General features: G+C 48.7%; 1 protein-coding gene across 2 annotated transcripts in view; it reads right to left on the minus strand.

Annotated features, from left to right (window-relative positions):
- Nucleotides 1–17,856, minus strand: part of SLC4A5 (solute carrier family 4 member 5) — a 128,288-nt gene that overhangs the window by 40,459 nt on the left and 69,973 nt on the right. For both annotated transcript variants that reach the window (XM_057308947.1, XM_057308948.1), the window contains 7 exons: nt 9,958–10,118; nt 9,039–9,194; nt 7,657–7,752; nt 5,267–5,322; nt 1,912–2,069; nt 1,370–1,457; nt 315–469 (listed from right to left, as the gene is read on the minus strand). In XM_057308947.1, the coding sequence (XP_057164930.1) occupies nt 315–469; nt 1,370–1,457; nt 1,912–2,069; nt 5,267–5,322; nt 7,657–7,752; nt 9,039–9,194; nt 9,958–10,118 (870 nt within the window). The remainder of the gene's footprint in view (nt 1–314; nt 470–1,369; nt 1,458–1,911; nt 2,070–5,266; nt 5,323–7,656; nt 7,753–9,038; nt 9,195–9,957; nt 10,119–17,856) is intronic.

The raw sequence follows: 17,856 nt of genomic DNA on the forward strand, positions 1-17,856 counted from the left end.
TTGGACGAGCTTAGCCCCTCCAGAACTGTCCGGAGAACACCTTACCTCTCCCACAAAAATCATGAAATACATTAAAATACAGAGACAAATGTAGAGAATGATCTCCCAGTACCATGTACAGGTCACCCAGATGTTACAGACGTTCACGTGCAGCATATTGCTTGTTTTTTGTTTGTTTGTTTTTTGAGAAATAAAATGACACCAGAAAAAGAAATAGTATAAACCCATCTATGCTAACCAGAAAAGCCATGGACAGACTCGGGGCTCCCTTTGAACCACTTCCCTCCTTGCCACCCCTCCATCCACATACACACCTCTTGTCAGCAGAGGGAACTTTCTTGGGGGGTTCAATTCGGATATTTGGGTCCCATTCCCCAGGGGGAAGGACGATGACCTCATCCAGAAACTCATCAATCCCCGCTATCAGATCTTCCCGATTCCGGGCTTTATAGGCCACGTCACTGAAGAGCTGGCAAGGAAAGAGGAAGGGGACATCTTGAGGTCTACTTCTTAGCCACCTCTTGGGAGCACATCACGTATAGCGTCGGAGAAAAATCTCCTGCCAGCTCATTGTCTGTCTTTAGGGAAGGACAGAGCCCTGCAGGTGAAATTCTGCACAGTGGGGAGCTGCGGACCTTGGGGGAGGACCTGAGGGCCAGGTCTCCTTGTCCTAGCTGTAGGACTTTGGCTGAATGACTTCACCTTTCTGCTTTCAGTTTTGCATGGAGCAAGCCCATTCAAAAACTTGTTCAGAGCCCAGTCCCAGAAGCTCAGATATTTTAGATCTGATTATAACTTCCTAACCCCTCATCCTTGGAGGGTCAGGCTACACCCTTCCAGGCTGTGTCCAGGGCATTCTTTCTGACGTACAGATCGCGCCTGTGTTGAACATCTTCTAGGCTCCCCATCACCTCTGGGACAGAGAGAGCTCGAAGCTGTGCCTACAGGCTCTGTGTCATCTCCGGCTCCCCTCCTGCTCTTGAAGTTCTTACACTGAGCCTAAGTTGAATCACTTCTATCCAGCTTCTCCATCTCCAAGCTTTGGCTCCTTTTCCCTTTGTCTGGAATGCCTGCCTCTTAGGCTTGTGCGGGGTAGACCTAACTCCTGCTCATCCTTGCAGAAGGCCCTCTTCTGTGTCAAGCCTTGCCTGGGACAGTTAGGATGGGGTTCACTTCAGAGTTACAGGTCTGTCTCTCCCACTTAATTGGTGCTCCTAAAGGGCAGTGACTGTCCCCCGATTCTCATAACCCTCAGCACCCTGGCACATAGATGCTTGAATGTGCCTGTTGGATAAGTGAGTGAATGAAGGCCCAGTGCTTATACAGGAGCCGTGACGGTCAGGAGTACGTGCTTCTCGTTACCACTTACATCGTCTACCATGAGGGTTGCAATGGCTCGGCCAATTTCATTGTAGGATTTTGCTCTCCCAGAAGGTCCAAGCAGTATGAACAGAAATCTGCAAGGAAGATGGAGGAAGAGGAGGAGGAAGAGGAGGAAGAAAGCAAGAAGGAAAAATAGAAGCAGGTGAAGAGAGGGATTCTCTGGCCCTGGACATTACTCATTGTTAATTCATGAATTGACCACACACTTGTCTCTTTCCTCCTTTGAATCCCATATTTGCTCTGGAAAGACATTTCTTCTTCACCTCCACCAGCTTCCCCTTGAGCATCCTCACCATTGTCTTGTTGCCCAAGCCCAGCCAACAGTGTCTGTCTCAGCTCCTTCTTTTTTTATGATTATTTTAAATAAACTCAAACTCTCCCTTAGTCAGAAAATTTCCCTCACCAGCAATTCCCTAATTTTCCTTCTACGTTTCAGGGTTGTCTCCAACAGCAGTTTGTGATGACTGCATGGACAGCTGGCTTCCTTCAGGTCGGTGGGGGGAGGTGTCAGATTTCAGTGACCCTCACCTGGTGGGGACAGGGACCTCAGTCACTCCTCCCAGCATGGCCGACTGGATGAGACGCACAAAGGCAATGAACGGCTGGTCCAGGAAGTCCACCTCGCCCACGAGCACGTTGGAAGCTTCTGAGTCCTTGGGGATCTTCTTCATGAATTTGTTTTTCCGCTGGTCAGGGAGGGGGAAACAAGATGCCCATGGATATTCTCATCAGTGGTTTCAGCTCTCAGTCCCCCCCCCTTCAGATTGCTCTGAAGGCCTGACTTTAACAAATTCTCCAAGCGCTCTTCAGGAGACAGAAATAACCAAATACTTTGCCCTGTTCTGCAGATGAGGAAACGCAAAATGGGTTAACCCCAGGACCAAGCAAGCCTTGGGAGACAGGAAGGAACAGGCAATGACTTGACCCCTAAGACATTCCCAGATGGGTGGGAACTTTGCTCAACTGAAGTGTGAGCCGAGGGGTCAGACAAGAGAGCCCAGGCTTGCTGGACACCAGGCCTCACCCCCCAGCCCCCTGCGGCCCAAGCAGATGGGAGTCAGCTCTTTCATGCTGGGCGCCCAGCCCTCCCTCTCTGTCTTCACCTTGGATGGCTGTGGGAAGGATGAGGCCCATTCTGATGACCAGGGCAGACATGTTTTGTTTTCCCTTTGCCATCAGCTTCCGGGCTGACAGGAGCCCCTGGACCCCACCTCCCAATCTGCAGGAGACTTCCATGCCCCCTAGTCACCCCCAGGGGAACTCCCAGGAAACTCATAGCTTCTTAGATTTTCCAACTAAGACCATCGAAATGCTAGGGGCTAGTGTCTGTTCAGGACAGGAAGGTCAAATAGGCAGAGAGAGTGGGGTCCAATATGAGAGGTACCGGAGACAGGCCCTTGTCCCAAACTTATTCCCACTCTCCACATGTCAGACTTCATTCCTAGGGGTTAAGACACGGACTCCTTCTGAGTCCCACTGTACAATGAAAATGCCTCAGGGACAGTCACATACAAGCTGTTCCTCGTCTTTAACATCATAGGATGCAGTGGTTTCTCAGATTGCTTCCCCTCCGGCAGCAAGGGGGTGGGCAAGGGACAGAGATCACTTTGTACAGAGAGGATGGGGACAGAGGCTTTTGTGAGGGCAGGGATGTTGGAAGTCCACAGTGGCCAACATAGGAAGAAAGGGCCAGAGAGGGAGGCAAGTGCTAAAGAGAGCCTGTGGACACCACAATTTTGCCACCCTTTCCTCCTTGGCTGGAGTCTCTCCTGTTTCTCATAAGCACAGTGAGGACACAGACTCCTTGTGTCTCTTCCTGTCCCTGGGCATGGGCATGGCTCACAGCTGGTCCCTGATGGGGGGTATGATACACACGGGGCTGGGTGGCCTACCAGCACAAGGAAAGGCACATGAGTGACGGCTACACCCTTATCATCTTTAAAATCCAAACAAACAAACAAAACTCTTCACAGGCCCCCAGGCCACAGTCCCAAGGACACTAACACAGCAAGACTAAGCGTGGCCAGGAGTTAAACAGGAAGGCCAGAGTCCCTCCGTTGTAGGCGCTGTCAGCTGATTCATAAGCAGCTGGGGGTTCCCTGGGCAGCTGCGGTCCCCCTGCCAGTTCCGTGCCCCTGAGCTTCTAGCAGGGAGGAATCCAGGGGACAGGAGGAGAGGAAGGGTGGCAAGAGTGCCCTGGAGAACCAGGCTTTGAAAACAACAAGGGTGTTGTTCCAAGCAGCACACCCATAAACCAGGAGAGGAGAAGGGCCGGGGTCCTCCCTTGCAGATTGTGGCATGTTTGCTAAGGAGGCTGCCCTGGTGGCATCCCAGATGAGCCACACTGGCCTTCTGGCCATCCTGGCTCCGCCACAGTCTGAACATGGGTTTATCCAATGTTGACCCCACTTCCTGAACCCCGTGGGGACTCTGTCCACCTCTGCTGAGTCTCTGCACACAGCGAATCCACGCTCTGCTCACTGGGAACCTGCTGGCCTGTCCAGGGCGGGTGTGGGGTTTCGAAGGAAGATGCATCTGAGGGGCACCCACTGGCTTCCAAGCCATTGTGCCCACCAGCCACGCAGCTGCAGATACGGAGAAGCAGTCCCACTTGGTCAAGACAGCTGGACGCTGGGCTCCAACCCCTAGATCAAGGCAGTATTACCCAGGGAAAGCGACAGCTAGTATTCTTAGTACTACTTAGATAGTTATTAAAATCGTCTCTGAGAGACTTTCACCGGGCAATGCTTTCTTATCATGGCTTCACCGTCTGTGTGCATGACTATAGTAAAGCAGGATTCCTCTCTAAATAACATTCCAGAATATTCCTTCCTACGTTGCTCCCAAAGTAAGGGCTTTAGAATCAGACTGCCTGGGTTAAATCACAGTTCTGTTACCCTTCAGCCGCATGGACTTGGGCACATTATTTAACTGCTTTAAGCCTCAGGGTCCTCACCAGTAGAGATGTTAAGAGCACCTTCGCCCTGCACACAACAGCTTAGCACGGGGTAGTGTGTGCAGTGTGTGGACCTTAAATGTGGGTTTATGTTGTTCTTCTTATTTTAGCCACCAAAGGGCCCTGAGACTCTGAGATGAGGGACTGTTTTTGTTTTGCCTTCCACCAAACTTCGGGGTGCCTTGAAGGCCTGGAGGTCCCCCAAGCTCCTGAGGGGTTCTCACCAAATTTCAGGTTTCCTTCATCACCTCTCTTCCTATTCCTGGGGGTACAGGCAAGGGGACTGCTGCCCTCAAGATGTGTGGGGGTTGCACTGGAAGGGGGCTCCCACTGGGGTTCCCCTGGGGGCTCTAGTCATGGGTTACCTGGGCTGTGGGCCTTAGAACTTGGACTCAACCTGTTTGTAGGGTTCTGATCTGCTCACGGGGGTTTCAGCCAAGCTGGTGGGAGATAAGAACTGACATTATCTTCCCCTGGCCTAGGATAAGACCCACTTGTGGGCAGTCCAGGGGATCCACCGGCCCTGCTGTCTTCACGGGGAGGCCCCACTGCTCTTCTCTGCCAGCCCAAATCCCCACTCCCTCCTTAAGGTTGCTCGGGGGCCATGGAGGAGGTGAGACTCTGTGTGCTGGTCTCTGTCCAACAAATCCCAAGCTCAGGGATGGCTGGTGTTTCACCTGATCATGCTTCTCTGTCCCCCACTGCCCCCAGTGCCTGGCACAGCGCCCACATATAAGGCTTGATCAGTACCTGACTGATGGGCTGGCTAGTCACCAAGGCAGCCCTGAGCCCCCGCCTGGATCCTTCCTGGGGACTCCTACTCCTTCATGGGAGTGGAGTTCTGCCCGTAGGGCCTCCCTGCCCCTGAAACCAACGGCGCCTTCCTGCCCTGCGCCTTCACAGCAGCCAGTGCAGGGTCTTTACTACCTGGTCTGTGTTTGGGGTGCGAGAAATATCATTCATGCTTCTGCTCTGGGCGTGACCTAGGAGAGAAGGAAGAGAAGGAGAAGTCAGGTTCTTGCAGATCCTTTTCCCTTGGTCCCTACACACACTTCTCCCAGCTTCACAACCAAAGCAAGACCCCTTCTCCCCTCGCCCCCTGGAGCTAGCCTCTACTTCTTTTTCTTCTCTTTCTTTCCTTCCACTGCAGGTTCTCTTTTTCCCTCCTCACTCCTCAGTCTGTTGCACTCCACCCCTCCACCCGCCCCTCCTTGGGCAGAGACCAAGATGTCTGCTCTGTGCCAGGTCCTGGGGGGGGGGGACACGACACATTATCAGGAGAGTTGCCAGGTGTCACTGAGCTTAGACTTGGAGAGAGAAGACCACTTTCACCTCTGTCCTCCATGACCCATGTGAGTGCTACAAGATGGTCAGGGGTTTGGCTGGCAGAGGGAAGAAAGGTGGGGCTCTCTGTGGGGAGAACAGTGATGGCAAATTATTTGAACTTCCCAATGGTTCCTTCCCCTGTCCAGGCAGGAGAAAGTCAGCTCTCATTTCCCAGCAGCAGCCACATCCAAGGGGCACTCTCAGACCTGTTATTTCTTGGCTTTCTGTGGCCTGTCGCACCCCCTGGTTTCCAGCACTCTGCCCTCCCTTGGCTCCCTTCTTATTTGTATCCAGGATCCTCTCCTGCTGGGCTCAGGGCCTTGCTTTGCCTTCACTCCCTGCTGCGGCTTCACCCCCTCCATCCTTGTTCAATCAGATCTACCCGCATCACTTCATGCCCACCCTGGGCTGAGGATGCCCAGATTGGGTCTCTGTTCCATACCTCTCTCCCGGGCCCCAGAATCTACCGGGCAGCCCCACCTGGATCTTACACTCAACACACTGGGAAACAGAGCTCACTGACTTCCACCAAATGACTCCCATTCCACACCTTACTCTGCTCAGTGTCCCTCCCTCCCATCACCAGCCTGGGTGCCAGCCTTGCCTTCTCCACTTCCTCACCTCCTGCTTCTCGCATCCCACCTTGACCCTTTCCTCTCCAGTCTTGCTCTGACAGTCTTTCTCTTCCAATCTTGTCCCCGTTCTTTCTCAAATAGGAATCTGATCCTGGTGTGCCTCCACTTAAAGCTTCTCCGAGGTCCCCATTACCTTCACAATAGAGGCAGGGAGGGTCCTTTTGTAGGGCATGTGGGCCCTCTTCAGTTTGACCTTCTTGCCCTCAGGCCCTGCCCTCCTCCTGAAGTGAACCGCCCCCTTCACAGTGCCTTCCTTCTGCTCTTTGTTTCTTTTGCTTAGAACACCCTTCTCCCCCATCACCCTCACCCCACCACATGCTCCTAGAAAACCCCTATTTATTCTCCAAGACTCAGGCATGTCTCCTCTTTGAGCCTTCCAGGGGCCACCGTGGGGTAGGATGGTATGCACACAAAAACCTTTTCTCTGGGCCTCCTTCTCCATGGTGTTGGGCACAAGGGTGACCTCAGACACAATGAATAACTGGGAGGAAGACTTGCCCCAAAGCCATTTGGTGCCTGCTGCCTCCTGGCATCCCTACATGTAATAACCAAGGCCAGGAGGACTAGGGACCCAGGGGCACCAACAACAGAGAGAAAAGACTATAGCTGAGGCCTTGGCCAGGGCCCACACTGCCCTCCAAATCATCCCTTGGGCTTGGTCAGGGCACAGCTGGTATAACTTGCTCATATTTTGGCCTTTTAGTAAAAGTACTTAAAGGAACATACCCTTCTCACTCCTTTTTCTTTTCATTTTGCAGATTCTCTCTTTTCTTTGCTTCACAGCTCACCTGTGTGTTTCCCCCGATGAACTGCCTGAAAAGCCCTGTCTGTGACTGTGCACCTCACAAGCCCCTTCACCCATTCCCAGGACTCGGCGGGGGGCGGGGGGGGGGGGGTTGTGACTGCCAGCATCCCATGGTCGTCATGCACAAGGCTGTCATCCAGTGATGGCAGTGTTCTCTGACTGTCCCAGGGGAAAGTTCCAGGCCTGTTTCTAATTCAGTTTCGAGGAAGATTTCTTACCAAAAATGGGACTGATGATCATTTTGGTGGAAACAAAGGTACAGACTAAGACAAAAATGCCTAGCACATAGGATTGGGTACTGATCATGCGAGCACTTGATTTAGACTTGCATCTGTCAGAGCAATTACCTAGACACTTAGGGTAGTAAGTTAGGCCCCAAGGACAGCCCGGGTTTGGGGTGGAGGTTAGATTTCTCCCGATGCCTGTCCTGAGAATTCTAGATAGGCCCTGGCCTTTATCTCCCCGACCCACGAAAGCTTATGGAAGCTGGCATGCCCCAGCCGCCACGGGCAGCTGTCGTGTTGTCGTGCGGCAGCCGAGAGCACACTCACACAGCTGGCCGTAATTGGCACTTTGTCGCATCCTCAGGTCCTCGGTGGAGTGGTGGAGGCTCGGACCAGCCACTGGGCCCCGCGCTGGGCTGCGATCTGGGGGGAGGAACAGAAGGAATTTGGCGTCAGCAGCCTGCTGTCAGCATGGCTTACATTTCCAGTCATTCCACCTAAACAAAGCTGGGCCGTGAGACGTGTCTCTTCCCCTTTCAGGAAGAAAGCCTATTTTGGTTGTTTTATGTTTTGCCTTTGAAGTAAGTTAATAGTCTGAACAAGATTCCAGAGAAAGTATTCGTACTCTTGAGAGTGAGATAGATACACAATTATCAAATAGGCAGCAGGTGTTGTAGACTGCTGGGTTCATCCCCGACTCCACCACTTACTAGCTGTGTGATCTTAGGCAAGTCACCTAGGCTCTCGGTGCCTCAGGCTGCTCATCTGTAAAATGGGGAGAACAAGAACAGCACCCAGCCACAGGGTTTCTGTGAAGATGGAGTGAGTTAACGCATGTGGAGCACTCAGAACAGTGCCTGGAACATGCTAAGCGCTGACTCTAACCTGCTGTTGTTACCATGCTAAACACTTGCCATTCTAAAACAATTCATCTAAAGAGATTCCTCAAGGTTCTTTCTTTAGCAACCTCATCGACTTTGTTCTGATTACTGCATTTATCTGGCAGGTTCAGCGAGGCTACTGTCTGGGCGTCTCGACTCTGCAGTATTAAGAGTGGAGGATTGCAGGTTGGAGATGTGTGCTTGGAACAATCACTCTCCCTAACGGCCCTAGGCTCTGCCAATCACAGTGACACAGCTGCCAGATTTACAAGCCCAGGCACACTTGAGATGAACCCAGAGCCTTCTATCACCTTGATGTACTTCATTTTCAGCCAAGGCTCTTGGCACTTCTTGGGGATTCAGTGGGAGACTTTCGAGCTCCTTCCACACACATGCCATCTCTACCAGCATTTTGCAATCCCAACCGCACAACAGAATCTCCTGGGGAGCTTTCTAAACTCCCCGTTCCCAGGCCATACCCCAGACCAACTGAATCCAACTCTCAGGGTGAGGCTGAGGCACTGGGACATGTTTCATACTCCCAGGTGATTGCCATGTGCAGCCCAGGCAGAGAACCAGCTCTCTTCCTAGGACTAGTTCTGTTCTGCTGGTGGGGACAACATTGCAGTATGGCTGGGGTCTCTGCAGGCCTGCCAGAGAAGGAAGCTGAGGGATCCCCAGAGCCTCAGAATTTCTCTGGGAATACAAAGTCCAGGAAGCTTCCACATTGCCAAGACTATTCAGCCACCAAGGTGGGCTCACCCGGACCCTGGGACCTGACACCAGCCCCCACATGCCCATCGCCCACCAGCATATGGCCCAACTCACTGGTGGTGGAGGAGACAGACTTTCCAATGTCGACCAAGGAGCGGTGGATGGGCTTCTTGGTTTGGTGACGGTGTTTTCTCAGGAGGACATAGCTGACCCTCTCCCGGAGCTCGGGCCGCAGGAGGCCGTCCTCGATTTGCTTCTCAATGACATCATCTAAGTGGGGAACAGACATGCCTCGTCCATGTGGGACAGAAGGACCAGGCGTTGACGGGGGGGGGGGGGGGGGGTGTGTCTTCGGTTTCATCTGTTATCAGTGGGATTAAAAGTGACTAGAGGAGGCAGGAGATGTGGAAATAGTCCCAGCTTTGCCTCAAACTGTGGAAACATGAGGTCACAGACCTGTGGGTATGTGTACGCATGTGTGTCTATGTGTGTGTATATAATTCCACACTCTATCAATGCTATTGTGAAAAGTCAATGAAGTACCCTAAGAAGCACAAAAGTGTTCTGTGTTTGATGGTTTTACTCCTAACATGAATTCCTTTTAGAAAAGCATTTGGGGCAACATACTTGTGGCAAATCTGAATGTGGTAGAACAAAATTTGCAAAATGTTTTAGGGACAAAAGACCAGCCTTATTGTCTCCCTTCACCACTCCACCAAATGAGAGCTGATTTCCTAAAGGTAAATGATGATCCATTTACTCTGACCAGAAACAGGTTGCCATGGCAATAGGTATCTGTGTCAATGCTAGGAAGCCCCTCTCCCTTTTGCTCCCTTGCTGGATGGCGATTTAGAGGATGGTGTTCTCCCCGTCAGAGCTCTACATGGGACCGAGACCTGGAAGTCACTGTGCCGCTGTCTTGGGAGCGTCAGACCCAGAGCCTGGTCTCTGCAGAATCCGGCGGGTGTCACACAGACCCGGCGCGGGCACGAGGCTGCCAGGGCTTTCAGGGGCCTGGAATTCCCTGCCTCACCTATGATCTGTGGTAAGGAGCCACTGTCCAAATCCAGCAGCACCGTCCCCGTCTGTAAGCAGGTCCGCAGCTCGAAGAGGCTGTGCAGCGACAGTGTGGACACGTGGGGCTTGCTCCAGCGTTCGCCTCCTTCCTCTACCTTTTCTTCAAACTTTATCCACCTGGAAGGGGTTAGGATGGGGCTCAGCGTGGCCACTGCCCTCAAGAGCAGCCCCCACCGGCGGGTCTCCTCGGGGCAAGGGGTATTGGCCGGCAAGTCATGCGCATGCGCTGCATGTCGGGATGTCTCACAGGCAGAGGATCTTGGGAAACCCTTCACTCTACCCCCCACTTCTGATGTTGTGCTCAGAGTAAAGTGACATTCCAGAGGAGGACATAAACGGGCATGAGGGGTCTTTTTGCGGGTGGCAGAAATGTTTCTGGTGATGGTTGCACCTGTTCATTCACCAAAAATCATCTAATTGTACAGTTAAAATGAGGGAAGTTGACGATAACCTATAATTATAAAGCTGTTAAAAAAAAGTATCAACTGGAACCTGGCTATCCAGGGCCGGTCTCACATGTGTGCAGGGTTTGCCTTACAGGGGGTATTGTTTGTGGGGAACAGAGAAAGCGTTCCTGATAAAAGTATTTCCCCACAGCTTCTGCTGCAGGGCCTGGGGATTCTACACGTCCACTCTAGGTTCTGGTTCTCATAGTTCATCTTAAAATCCATATGTCATCTGGGGAAGCAAAGAAATTAAACCAAGGGCGTATAGGAATTCGTTCTTTCTAGAAGACAGAACAGAGGCTGGGTGGACGAGCCCAGTGGAAAGGCCCGGGGCGGCCCAGCAGAGGGCAGCAGCAGACAGCCTGGAGAGCTGCCAGGAGCGCACCTCCAGCAGGCTTGCTTTGCAAGATGTCAAGCCCAAGTTAGTGGGTAGCTTCAAGCTATTCCAATCAAAATCCCAAAAGAGTAGTTTTGGAACTCATGATTAATTCTGAAGTTCTTCTGAAAAAGTAAATGTCTGAAAATGGTTGCGGAATGTCTAAGTAAGAAGAATGGGGATGGCTATGCTGTTAGCAGATACAGAAACTTGCCTAAAAGCTGGCACGTGGTTCCAGTCCAGATATAGACAAAGGGATCAATGAACAACCGTCCAGAAGCAGACCTAGGCCCTCATGGGAATTTCGGTTTTGATAGAGAAGTTGTTTAAAAGATGACCAACTTAAAAATTAAAAATAAAAAAAACTTACCTGCCACCTACTTCTCAGCAAACTATTAAATTCTACATGGATTAAAGTCTAAACATAGGGGCGCCTGGGTGGCGCAGTCGTTGGGCGTCTGCCTTCGGCTCAGGGCGTGATCCCCGCGTTATGGGATCGAGCCCCACATCGGGCTCCTCCGCTGGGAGCCTGCTTCTTCCTCTCCCACTCCCCCTGTTTGTGTTCCCTCTCTCGCTGGCTATCTCTGTCAAATAAATAAATAAAATCTTAAAAAAAAAAAAAGTCTAAACATAAAGTTAAATCTATGATAGAATATTATTGACTCTTAAAAATAGAAGAAACTCTGACACATGCTACCACATGGATGAACCTTGAAGACTTTCTATTAGGTGACAGGAGCCAGGCGCAAAAGATGAACACTGCGCGATTCCACTTCTGCGGAGACCAGACCTGAAGTAACTAAATTCGTAGAGACAGGAAGTAGAGTGGTGGCTGCCAGGGAGCGGGGAGTGGGAGCTACCATTGGATGAGTAGAGTTTCAGTTTTGCAAGATGAAAAAAGTTCCAGAGATACATGGTGGTGATGGTGACTCCATCACCTTAGGTGACTGTATCTAAGGCCACTGAACTGTACACTTAACAACGGTTGAAATGGTAAAATTCATGTTATATATATTTTACCACAATTAAAATAAATAATTTAAAATGTATAAACAACAATGCAAATATACTAGAAGAGAATATAGGAGAGTCTTCTTATATTCTTGGTTGTATAAAAAGAATTCCTAAATAAGATATAAAACCACAAAAGAAAAATGGGCAGCTTTTGGCACATAATAAAATTTCTGTATGACAAAATAAGACAAAGTTCCAAGAAATGCAACAAGTGGGAAAATATTTACAACACACAGGGCATCAAAAAATTGGTATTTATAACACAATTCCTTCACATCAATAAGAAAAACTCAAATTACCCAACTGAAAAGTGAACAATTCTGGAAAGAAATGAAGATGATCAAGAGACTTTCAACTTTACTAGGAATTGAGAATATTCAAATTACTGCAGATGGAATGACATTCTTCATTTCTCGTATTGGCAAAGGTGAAAAAGACTGGTGACTTCTGGTGTTGGTGAGAACATCGCCGCGGGAAGTGCGAGATTAGTGGGTGTGCGTACATAGTGTCTGCATGTGTGCATACGCTGTATGTGTACAGAGGAACAGCACAGTCCTGGTGTGGGGAACTGGGCAGCTGCTTTCAGCATTTAGTGTGCATGTCTTTTGATGCAGTGGTTCCATTTCCAGGAAATTATCACAGAAGTATCATTACATACCTGCATATAGTCAAATGCATACAAGGATGTTCACTGCAGCTTTGTTCATTAAGGTGAAGGACAGGAAACTGCCAGTTTCCAGTAGGAGGAAGGTCACAACGATTCCCTACATCCCGGCTGCAGAGGTAGAGTATGAGGGTGAACTCTGCATACTGACAGGATGGACAATACCATCCCATTTTAAAAAAAGAAACACACGCATCCGTGTGTTTGGCCACAGGTGTCTAAAAGTGCCTGGCAGAAGCTTTGGAAGGCTACCTGTCAAATAGTTATAGGAGTCTGGGGAGAGGGGTGGGTTTGCTGGTGGAGGAGGGGCTAAGAGACTCTGACTCTGGGTTAATTAGCGTAGTAACAGGGCAGCCTGTGCAGCCAGACAACCAGGCTGTGAGTCCCAGCTCTATCATTTATTAGCTGTGGACCTTATCATTTTGTTTTCTTCAGGAATAACAATACTATGTAGCAGTTAGAGCAGAGCCCAGCACAAAATGCACATGATGTGTTAGCTATTAATGTAAAAATAAAGAATATTGCTTTTGTAATTTTAGAAACAAAAAATAAAGTAGAGGCATTCAAAGATCTCCCAACCAGAGGACACTATGGTTGATATTTTGATGACTATCATTATTATTATTTAATTTTTAGAGAGAGAACACACTTGTGCATGCAAGGGCGGGGGGTGGGCAAAGGTGGAAGGAGAAAAAGACAGAGACTCTTAAGCAGGCTCCATGTCCAGCGTGGAGCCTGATGTGGAGCTCGATCCCTCAACCCTGAAATCATGACCTGACCCGAAATCAAGAGTTTGACACTTAACCGACTGAGCCACTCAGACGCCCCTCCATGACTATCATTATAGATCTCTGTGTGCGTGAAAGCACGTGTGTACATGTGCGCACACAGTTTTACATTAATGACACCATAAGGACATAACTACTGGACATTCTTTCATGTCTACAAATGTCTATAAATATTTATATCATTTTAAAGGCTGTTTAGTATTTATTTTACTGTATGAATAGACCACAATTGATATGAATAACCCTCACTTGGTGGACATTTAGGTTCTTTTTTTTAAGATTTTATTTATTCATTTGAGAGAGTGAGTACGAGTAGGAACGGGGAGGGTCAGAGGAAGAGGGAGAAGCAGACTCCCCACTGAGCAGGGAGCCCCATGTGGGGCTCAATCCCAAGACCCTGAGATCATGACCCGAAGGCAGACGCTTAACTGACTGAGCCGCCCAGCCGCCCCCTAATTATTCTTTATTATAAACAAGGCTGGCTTGAATATCCTTGGCCCTGCTCAATAATTTCCTTAGGATAAATTCTCAGAGGTGGAATTGCTATGTCTGTACATTTTTAAGTGTATGATATACATTGTCAAACTGTTCTCCAGCAAGCTTCTGCCAATTTACATCTCCACCAATGTACAGGAAACCTCGCCTTCCTCTGAAGTCTTTCAAACCCTGGTATTGTCATTCTTTTTCACTTTTGTTCTTTTGGTAATTGAAATTTTACATCACATTTGCATTCTTCTGATTACTAGTGAGGCTGAAAATGTTTTCCTTTGTCAGATTTCCTCTTTACACAATTGTGTGAGTACTTTGCATTATGAATGTCTAACATCCTGATTTAATGCGTTTATTTGAGACCAGTTAACCAGGTGCCTGGCAGGGCCTTGAGGGCTTGAACGGATACAGGATGGGAGGTTTGATTAAAAGAGGCTTGGGAGGTGAAGACCTACGACATGGGGGCTGGAGCGGAGACCACACATACACTAGCCTCAGGGTTTACCAAAGTGTAGCGGACTTTTTTAAGTGGGAAAAATCTGCTTGGGAAACATCAGCTAAATTATGGTAGATCCAAGTCTGTATGAAGTCAATACAAAGTTTTTCTAAAAGATGTATTAATATAAGGGTTGGTAAGGAAGAGATCAAAGGATAAGTCCAAATGTTTTGATTGAGAAGATGCTTACCTTCTCCCTGAGTCTTTCTCCCATACAAGCAATCATATTGCCCTGTTTTTTCTCTAAAATACACAAGATAAATTATACTATCACCTTGTCACTGAAGACCCTTTGCTACTCTACGGCCTTGCCCTATCCACCCAACGGTGTGATGTATCCCAGTGCACGGGGCTCTAGGGTTGATTGCTCTCTACACTGTCTCATAAACATCCTGGGTGGACATTCTTGGGCAGCTCTCTGCCATGACATCTGTTCTTCTGTTTTCTGCCTATACAAATGCAACTCTACCCAGAAGGAGTGGGTGAGAGCATACCTTCTCTTTGAAACATCTTCTGTTAACTCCAGATAGCAAGGACAATCGGTTCTCTCTGCCTCCCAGAACTTCAACTCTTTGCACTGTGTTAGGTCCCCACAAAACATCAGCTCTACAGACACACACACAAGGATGTCAACCTACCTGAGCACAGTCTGCAGAAGAGCAAAGTTACCTTTTCCAGGTTCAGGGCAATGCCAGCATCCCTGGAGAAACTGATTTCAAAAAATTCCAGGATACTCAACAACTTTACTAGGAACAGCTGTCCAGGTCCTCCTTGCAACTATTTTGGGAATCCAGATGTTGGAACAGTGAGCCTGTACCCTGAAACTTACGTTTTTGGTGGCAACTACTAGACATTGAGCTCACTTTTGCCTTGAGTAGAACATGGAAACATGGAGGACCCAAGATATGCAGCAGTGATTTTTAACTTTGGCTATCGATTAGAAGTGCGTGGGGAGATTTTGTAAAATACAGATGCCTGGATGGTCACCCCTTCCGGAGTGTGGCCTAGCCACGAAAGCTCCCAGTTTATGTGACTGTGCGAGGGTTGAGGAGCCCTTGCTTTGGAATCATATAGAACTGTGTCACACAGGGATAGCTGGACTTGTCTGGGGTCCCAGTGCAGACACACAGCTCTGTGCACATGGGTCCCACTCTCCTTATACAACAGGAAACATGGCTTTGAGAACACCAGCTGAAAGAGCAGAACCATATCTCCAGAGTCTCTTTCCTAGCATGGCCATTTTTTTGTTTTTGTTTCTTTGACTTTTATAATTGGAGTACATACTCTGCACCAGTGTGTCTCACTCAAACTTTAATGTACATACAAATCACATAGAGATATTGTTAAAATACGGATTCTGATTCAGCAGGTCTGGAGTGGGGTCCCAGATTCTGCATTGCTAACAAGCTTTCAGGCATGCCTGTGCTGCTGGTCTCCAGATTACTTTTGAGGGTCATGGATCTATACAGTGAAATGTCCTCTTTCCTCTCTGTTTTCCAGATCTGACCCCTTCATTCTCTACTTCATTCCCAGCAAGAGGGCCTCTTCCTCTCAAACCTTTCCCAGTCACCCTGGTTATTTCTCCGATAGTAAACACTGAGGACAGGGTTCTCAAACTTAAGCACACATCAGTATCACTGGAAGGCTTAGGAAACACAGATTACCGGGTCTCACCAGAGTTTGAGTTCATAGGTCTCGGGTACAGGGGAAGGAGCACCAAGAATTTGGACATTTCTTACAAGTTCCCAGGTGATGCTGATGCTGTGATCTAGGGACCACATTTTAAGAACGCCTATCCTAGGATAATGATTCTTAAAACGGGCTGCACAGAAAAATAACTCGGATGCTTTTAAAACCTTATTGTCTAGATCTATCCTAGACCAATTTACATCAGAATAGCTGAGTAGGGGGCACCTGGGGGGCTCAGTGAGTGAAGTATCTGCCTTCAGCTCAGGTCGAGATCCCAGGGGCTCAGATCAAGATCCAGGGTCCTGGGATCGAGCCCCACATCAGGCTCCCTGCTGATCAGGGAGCCTGCTTCTCCCTCTCCCTCCCGCTCCCCCTGCTTGTGTGTGTGCTCTCTCTGTCAAATAAATAAATAAGATCTCCAGAATACCTGAGTGGGACCTAGGCAACTCTGCTATAGACTATTCTAGGTAAAGTTCCTGACTTCTGGGGCTCAGAGGCTAAAATAAACAATTAATTGTAGTCAATGATGTTTTTTGGTTATTTGGATATATACCTGCTTCCCCAAATAGACATTAAGCTTCTTGAGGACAGGACCACTGTTCCCTCACTGGTGTCCCCTTACCGTCATTAATTGCTTGCTCCCTCCTGCTTGAGGGTAGTGAGGCTGATCACTTTGGGTGGACGCCTAGCTAGGAGGAAATGACTGGAGAAAAGAGACAATGGTGGGTCTTAACTGTATTTAAAAATACTGAGAACAATCTAAGCAATGACCATGAGTCTAGCACCATCACAGACACACACACAAAGATCAGTGGGGCCGGAATGGCCTCCTGATAGAAGTAGACACTGCCACCTGTGAAATAGGCTTCTGAAAAAGGCAGACAGGAATAAGACAAGCCTAAACCCCACCATCACTTTATAAGAAATAGAGATGTTAAACACCATTGCAGAGACACAATGCAATCCAGAAGGTGCAAAACCTATAGGACGAATGATGCCGTTTCTTTAGCAATAACAATTGCGAAGGAAAAATAGAGGAGGAGGAACCTGTAGAGTAAAAATGACTTCAGAGGCCTATCTCCCAAATGCAGTATGTGGACTGATTATAGATAGATAGATAGATAGATAGATAGATAGATAGATAGATAATGCCACCCGAACCACCCAGGCACCCCTGGACCAATTATACTTTTAAAAATAGGAGATGATCTGGGAAATATAGACATTGCCTAGATAATTCCATTAAAATAAAGAATTAGGGGTGCCTGGGTGGCTCAGTTGGTTAAGCATCCAACTCTTGATTTCGGCTCAGGTCATGATCCTGGGGTTGAGCCCCATGTCAGGCTCCGAGCTGGGCATGGAGCCTGCCTAAGATTCTCTCCCTCTGCCCCTCCCCCCACAAAAAATTTTTAAAAATGAAGAATTAGTGTCATTTTCTTAAAAAGATGGGACAGTGACCTTACGCCAGTTAGAATGGCAAAAATAGACAAGGCAAGAAACAACAATTGTTGGAGAGGATGTGGAGAAAGGGGATCCCTCCTACATTGTTGGTGGGAATGCAAGTTGGTACAGCCACTCTGGAAAACAGTGTGGAGGTCCCTTAAAAAGTTAAAAATTGAGCTACCCTATGATCCAGCCATTGCACTACTGGGTATTTACCCCAAAGATACAGACGTAGTGAAGAGAAGGGCCATATGCACCCCAATGTTCATAGCAGCAATGTCCACAATAGCTAAATCGTGGAAGGAGCCGAGATGCCCTTCAACAGATGACTGGATTAAGAAGTTGTGGTCCATATATACAATGGAATATTACTCAGCTATCAGAAAGAACGAGTTCTCAACATTTGCTACAACATGGACAGCACTGGAGGAGATAATGCTAAGTGAAATA

This window comes from Ursus arctos, unplaced genomic scaffold (genome assembly GCF_023065955.2).
Source record: "Ursus arctos isolate Adak ecotype North America unplaced genomic scaffold, UrsArc2.0 scaffold_8, whole genome shotgun sequence".
Lineage (NCBI taxonomy): Eukaryota > Metazoa > Chordata > Mammalia > Carnivora > Ursidae > Ursus > Ursus arctos.